Raw genomic sequence first — 7,374 nt, 5'->3', positions numbered from 1 at the left:
GTGTAATTCTAGAATTGAAATAAACTGAACTTATAAGGAGAGAATTGATAGTCGTTGGAAGAGACTAGCCGTTACCGGCTCAGTTAAGACCGTCTGTATCAATAGGAGACAAGAGTCGTCTGTGCTTGAACCGAATCTCGGCTCAGCTAAAGTCAGTCGTCTCAGGTTGAGTCGATCGACTCAACCTAAGACGCGATGGACAAACCCTCATTATTGTGGGTTTTGTCTCTCTGTCTTATTGTTTTGACAGTCCCACTATGGGTGTAGAATGGACAAATGTGCTTGTTTTCCCATCCCATTGGAGTCGTTCTTGTGTCCCCTGAGAGCTCAGATGATGAGGGTTGGCAGCTGAATCAGAGAAAGTCAAGGCGAATTTTCTTGCGACGTTGACTTAGTCAATTTCGATCTTGTCTTCAATCTCTTGATCAATTATGGATCTCTAATTCCTGATATGCTATTGATTTCATGTTCTACTGGTGATTGACTCTCCTTTTCCTCTGTTATTTGTTATTCCTCTCTTTATGTTTTAGGTTTCTTTACTCGTTTTTTGACCTAATTTTTTTCAATAAGCAAGTTTTAATCCCTTTAGCAATCTTTCTTATCTAAATCAGGATGCATATAATTAATTGATTGCCTCTCTTTTGTTATTCATTTAACTGCAAGATTGTTGTTTTTCACGAGTTTTTTCTTCCTTTTTCTTATTAGGTCATGAGCTAATGGAGGCGCAGCCATAGGGTTTTCTGGAAAACATCATAAGATTCGATTATTCAAGAGATATGGGCAGAGATGGGTCTGGTAAATTGGGTATGGTTCGATGTATCATGTTTAGGCATTCTTTCTGTAAATGTTGAAGTATTGTCATTCAAAGTATTTGGGGGTTTTTGAGATCCTACTTTGTGTAGGGATTTGATGATGTCTATGAACGTAGATTGAATAATAAAGTATTTTCTATTTACTCAATTAAATATTTTAGTCTCTCTCACTTAATGTTTTGTTAAATCTGCTTTAGCATGATGTAGTCTCTTCTTAATGATGGTATTAGAGAGATGTTGGTTAGATTTGAAGTTGTTCTCTCTGCAGTTATTCCCTGTATTTTCTTGTGGATATCAAAAGTTCTGCAACTCTTCATCAAAAGTTGTGAAATTCTTTATCCCCTCTTTTAGAGATAAATTTATATTAAGATAGATTAGTTATTTTTTAATCTGTGCACTAATTCTCACTGGCTTTGGGTGGCTGCCTCAGATGAATATTTACACTTGACAAATTTGGTTAACCAGTTCAGTTACTCTTTGATTCTCTGTGCTTTGAGAATATACACTACTGTCTCTTCAGTTCCTTCTATCAGTGGTTAATTCATGTTGAGCATGATGGTTGTCATTAAGGCAGGCCTTTCATCTTTCAATTCCAAGAAGTGTCTTGATGCAGTGTCTCCGGTCCTCCATCTATATATGTTATGGTTTCTCAAGTTTTACAATATGCAACTCTTAAGTTTCTGAATACTTTCATACTCTTAACTTATTTTCTCTGAAATAGCATATGATGTTGAGCAAGTTAAAGTTTTAGACTTAGATGAAGATGTTGAAGAGTTTCTTCACCTTTTTGCTGCGCTGCTATGCGATAACACTCGCAGATGCTACAAAACCTCTGTGAAGCATCATCTTAATAGAATCTGGACCATTAACTCGGCAGATTTTAAACTTGCTAAACCGTATATGCTAGGCATGCCTTATCAGAATTTGTTTGCTGTCATGTTTAAAAGTATTAAAGATAGGGATATTGCCTTTTCTGCTCGTCCTACTTTACTGTTTGGTCAGCTTTTTGCAGTGCAACCCTTAAACAAGTTGGAGGCTATCTTTGAACTGGTGTGGGAAAAAACTCTTATGCCGGTCCAAATTAAAATTCCTTCAGATCTAGTCAATAAAGGAAGGGCGCGAGAAGTTCTGGATCAGATTGGTGACTTTATTAATGTCGAATCTGTTGTTGGTAACAAATTTGAAGTCAAGTTGATGGTTCCGATCAACTCTCTTTTAACAAGGAAGGTAGTTATCAACACTAGTAGTAAGACCTTTTACATGTCTGCTTTTTGTCCAAGGCTCCCGTTACGTGCTTGCAAGCGTTGTTTTATACTTATTCATGATGAAATTAGATGCCGACAGATTCAATCTAGGATATTTGCCAGAGCTCTTCAGGAACCTACTACTAGAGCTACACATGTTGCAGTCACAAATTCGAGAATGAATCCTTCTGTTGGTTCAGGTGCTGCAAATGTCAGAGTTTCTCATGCATCTGCTGCCGCTGCTGCTTCTCATGCAGAATCTAAGCCTTCTGCTTTCTATGTAAGTCCTCAACCTTCCGGGGCTTTAGGTAATAAAAGCTCGTCTCTCTCCTCTCTCTCTTTTGCTTCAATTAGGCCTTCTGTCTCGACTTTGACCATTATAGAACCGTCTAGCACTCGACTCTCTCCTCCTCGCCCTTCTCCGTTACCTGATGTTCCCATCTTATCTCCTTTTGATAGAAAAGGCAAGAGGCCAAGGACTGAATTTGAAACTAATCCTCTTGCTTTCATGCCTACACCCCATTGGTCCCCCGTGTCTTCTGTGCCTCCTTTTACTCCTCCTTCTGATGTTTTGTTTCATGTGGGGTCTGTTGGAGAATCTTCCACTATTGGTTCTTCAAATGGGAATGTATTCTGGTCCTTTTCTTGTTCATCTTTCTCCCAGACTGTGGTGTCGTCTTCGGGTTTCACCTTTAGTTCTGCTTCTGAATTAAGTTTCGCCTCTGCTTCATTTGGATCCATTTTACCTGACAATGGCAATATGAGTGAGAATAGCCTTAATGTTGGTTTTAATGATGTTATTCTTGATCCGATGCCTTTAGATTCTGTTCCGCCTGAACCAGTGGTCTCCAATGAAGAATTTGAAAGGGAAATCGATCTTATGATGTTGGACTCAGACTCTATGGCTGCAGACGCCTCTAATGCTCATGATCTTGTAAGTCTTCTTTCTCCTCTTTTTGAATTTTCGGATTTGATATTCCTGTCATTTTTAGCGCTTTGTGTGTTTTAGTGCATGCTTTATCTTGTTGTTACTTGTTGTGTTTGTTTTCCCGATCCTTTTATGCTTGCTGTTTCTCGTTCTTCATCATGAAGTTCTTGTGTTGGAACATTAATGGCTGCTGCTCAGATAAGAAGTTGAGACATTTATTTAACCTTGTTAGGAAGTATAATCTTGATTGTGTTTGTGTTCTCGAAACTATGGTTGATGCTAATACAGTTAGCAAATATACTCATCATCTTCCCTTTGATACTTGGTCTTTTATTCCTGTTGTTGGTAAATCGGGAGGTCTTGCTTTCGGATATTTTGAAAAATCGAATATAGAAGTCCTAGGTTATTCCTTAAACATGGTTCATATATTATGCGATATTACGCCAACAATTAAGAACTGTGTGGTCTCGTTTATTTATGGTTCCTTAACTTCTTTTGGTATGAGAAATCAATGGAATTTTTTGTATGAGATGTTTGAGAATAACAATAATCCTTGGCTGCTTGTTGGTGATTTTAACTTCATACTTCATAGTTCTGAAAAACAAGGGGGGAATGTTGAACACTCCTTTTCTCCTAATTTTATTAGAGAACACCTTCTGAAGATGAATATGAATGAAGTCTTATTTTATGGTAACCCTTTCACCTGGTGTAATCTTAGATTTAAAAATCCAGTTGATTTAATTTTTGAAAAACTTGATAGAAGCTTTATGAATGATAAATGGGTCTCGGCTTTGCCGCATACTAGGGTTACTAACTTAGGGAGAGTTTATTCGGATCACTGCCCCATAATGGTTAAATTTTGTCATTATGAAAAATTTGTCAACATACCTTATAAGTTCTTTCAGTGTTGGCAACTTAGTCCTGAGTTTAAATATACTCTGGATAAATCTTGGTCTCATAAGGTGGTTGGTTCTCCTTCCTTTGTTGTGGTTAATAAACTCAGTAATGTAAAGAAGGATTTGATACATTGGAATATAAATTCCTATGGTCACATAAAAACAACTATAGGTCGTCTCAATTCTGAAATATAAAAACTTCAGGCCTTGCCTTACATTCCTCAAATTTGTGGCTACATTTTGAACTATTCCAAACAGCTTGATTACTGGTATGAAATTGAACACTGCTTATATAAACAGAAATCTAGAATAAACTACTTCACCCAATATGATAAAATACTCATTTGTTTCATAATACTGTTAAACTTAGGAACATGGTTAGTACCATTCATACAATTAAAGATGACCAGGGGAATTGGTTAGAAAACAGAGATCAGGTAGCTGAGTTACTCTCAAAACATTTCAAGAAGATCTATACTTCCTCCAATCCGAGCAAGTATGACATAGATGAAGCCCTTAGATTTGTTTATCCAATTATTACTAATGACATTAATGCTTCCTTAATTGCCATTCCCTCAGTTCAAGAAATCATTGATACTGTTAACATGATGGCTCCTTGGAGCTCCACAGGGCCGGATGACTTCCCTCCTGGATTCTTCAGGGACAATTGGGACATAGTGCATTCTGAGGTAATATCTCATGTGCAAAAGTTTTTCACAAGCAGGTTTCTTCTTAAACAGTCTAACTTTACTTTTATTACCTTAATCCCCAAAACTAAGAACCCTTCTCCCCCTAATTAGTTTAGCTAATTGTGTCTACAAAATCACCTCTAAAATCCTGACAAATAAGCTCAAACCTCTCTTATACTCTCTTATTTCTCCCTTTCAGTCTACATTTGTTGTGAGTCGACAGATTCACGACAACATTGTCATAACTCATGAAATTCTTCATTCTTTTAAGAGGAAGAAAAAGTCTACAAAAAATGGTCATATAGCGATAAAACTTGATCTTTCAAAAGCCTTTGATAGGCTGGAATGGTCATTCATCTTAGATGTGTTCAAGAAATTAGGATTCTTGGAAGAATGGTGTAAAATGATTCACCAATACAGTGTCTTATGCAGTGCTAGTTAATGGTTCACCGGGGGAAACCTTTCTTCCTACGCGTGGCATTCGTCAAAGTGATTGTTTGTCTTCGTATATTTTCATTCTCTGTATGGAGGTCTTGTCTCAACTCCTTATCAAAGCTGAGGAGGAGAAATTGTTTCAGGGGTTCAAACTTAAAAAAAACAGTCCCTCGATTTCTCACCTTTTTTTTGCAGACGACTGCATGTTGTTTTGCAAAGCATTTATTGCCTATGCCAAAAATATCCTCAAAGTTATAAATGTCTTTGCAAAGGCTTCAGGTCAGGCTATTAATCTTGAAGAATCCGGTTTCGTTTTTAGTGGTAAAATGCATCATAGGCATATCAAACTTTTGTCCAAAACTCTTCACATGAAATTCCTCTGCAACTCAGAAAAATATTTAGGTACACCCTTGTTCATTGGTAAGGACAAGACCAAATCTTTTGGTTTTCTGATTGACAATTTTTATGCTAGATTAAATTCTTCTAGGAAATCGAAGTTAAATTTAGCTGGTCGAACTGTTGTGACTAAGCATATGCTTTCTAGTCTTTCCATTTATCATATGGCTTGCTTTCCGTTTCCTAAAACTGTCACTAGCGAGATTGATGCTATTCAGGGGACTTTCTGGTGGTCTAAGAAAAATCCTAAACATGCTGCTTATTTTCGTTCTTGGGGGGACATTGGAAAATCTAAGGCTAATGTGGGTTTAGGAATTAGAAATTCTCATGCTATCAATAGAGTGTTTATCTGCAAGCTTGGTTGGAGATTACTGAATCTGTCAAATACTTTGATGTTTGCTTTTTTAAAAGATAAATATTTTCCCAATCAGAATCTTTTAGAGATTGACAAGGCTGCTGACTCCTCTTCATGGATCTTTAAAGGTATAATTAATGATTAAAATTCATCAAAGAAAACTCTGTGATTAAAATAAATAATGGGGCTTCTACGAATATTTGGAATTCTAATTGGATCCCTGGGTATAATGCTCCTCATACTTCTCTGAATCCTAACCATAATAATCATGTGTTTTGTGAATGAACTTTTTGATAACTCTTTTTCCAGTTGGAATGTTGATCTTTTGCATGCTTTATTCTTGCCTGATGAAGTGGATAGAATTAGATCTATCCCCTTGAACTTTAATCATTCTGACTCCTTTATGTGGGCTCACACCAAATCTGGTAAGTTCACTATTAAGTCGGCTTATAGGATCTACATAAATGAAGATTATTCTTTCTGGAGAAAAGTGTGGAATATTGATTGCTTGCCGAAAATTAAATTCTTCATGTGGAAAATATTTGCGCATATGCTTCCAGTTAATTCCTTAATGCAGTTGTACAACCCTAATGTGAATACTTCTTGCCCTCTCTGTCAGTCTCATGATGAAACGATTATGCATCTCTTCATTAATTGTCCTGTAGTTTCTCTAATTTGGTTTGGTCTTTCTTTTCATCATCTGATTTCTGTGGATGTTGAGTGGCTAGATGATCTGTTCCTCCTCTGGCATGACTCTTCTCCGAGTTCTTCTCCTTATAATGTTTCTTGGCCTAATATTGGTTATGTGGTCTTGTGGAGCATTTGGAAACTGAGATGTGATGTCTTATTCAGAATTGTCGCCTTTGACTTGAATAATACCAATCTGGATATTAAGAGAATGTTAAACTCCTATATTTCTCCTAAGTCCGGTTCTTCCTCAAGTACTACTCCTGATAGTTGTTCTGTGAGAACTCTTTTATCTGATGTTGATCATATCTTATTTGTGGATGGCTCTTTCAAAGATTTTAAGCTGGGTTCGGGTGTTATTTGGTGTGATCTTTCAGGGAATGTAATATGTTCTCGTGCGGACTTTGAGTGGATTCCATATGCAGTGGGTGCTGAAGCTGCTGCTCTACTTCTGGCGATCTCTTGGGCAGAAGAGATGAATCTTCCTAAAGTTGTCTTTCTTAGTGACTGTCTCCAGCTGGTCAATTTTGTGAATGCTGCTACTTCAAACTTTAACTGGAGAAGTATAGACCTCCTAAATCGGTGTAGGATTTCCATTGTTAGTAATGTCTCTTTTAAGCTTTTGTATGTAAACGGTGTAATAATTCTCTAGCTGACCGGCTTGCACGTCGGGCTAGAAAGAACCTTCTGAAAGGTCTCTGGCAATCCATCCTTCTTTTTTGGACAATATCGCTAGGAAAGTGAACTTGCCTGCTGTTTGTAAGTCCTTTTTTTCTTAATGCAATGGTGTGTTTCTCACCAATAAAAAATAAAAAAAATCCTTATGCCCCCTAAATTGGTTTGTTAATAAACAATCAGAATGGTCGTCAGATTGTGTCTCGAATATGCATTCATCTGCTTTGAGAATCTAGAGATTTGATAACTACATACAT

General features: G+C 37.0%; 1 protein-coding gene across 1 annotated transcript; it reads left to right on the top strand.

Moving 5' to 3' along the window:
• Positions 1 to 4,254: 4,254 nt before the first annotated feature.
• Positions 4,255 to 7,094, top strand: LOC113351684. The gene is made up of 4 exons (XM_026595627.1): positions 4,255 to 4,569; positions 4,769 to 4,967; positions 5,200 to 5,794; positions 6,065 to 7,094. Exons 1-4 carry the CDS (start codon positions 4,255 to 4,257, stop codon positions 7,092 to 7,094), a joined length of 2,139 nt encoding a protein of 712 aa, XP_026451412.1.
• The last annotated feature ends 280 nt before the right edge of the window (positions 7,095 to 7,374 follow it).

Source organism: Papaver somniferum, chromosome 2, assembly GCF_003573695.1.
Source record: "Papaver somniferum cultivar HN1 chromosome 2, ASM357369v1, whole genome shotgun sequence".
NCBI classification, from domain to species: domain Eukaryota; kingdom Viridiplantae; phylum Streptophyta; class Magnoliopsida; order Ranunculales; family Papaveraceae; genus Papaver; species Papaver somniferum.
This window is presented reverse-complemented; position numbering and strand designations above follow the sequence as displayed.

What these genes read in the sequence shown, in the direction of transcription:
- LOC113351684 (XM_026595627.1), top strand. Translation starts at nt 4,255, where the DNA reads ATGGTTAGTACCATTCATACAATTAAAGATGACCAGGGGAATTGGTTA. An exon ending in GGGACATAGTGCATTCTGAG is followed by an intron (nt 4,570 to 4,768) that starts GTAATATCTCAT and finishes TCTCCCTTTCAG; the next exon opens with TCTACATTTGTTGTGAGTCG. An exon ending in AATCTGTCAAATACTTTGAT is followed by an intron (nt 5,795 to 6,064) that starts GTTTGCTTTTTT and finishes CTCTTTTTCCAG; the next exon opens with TTGGAATGTTGATCTTTTGC.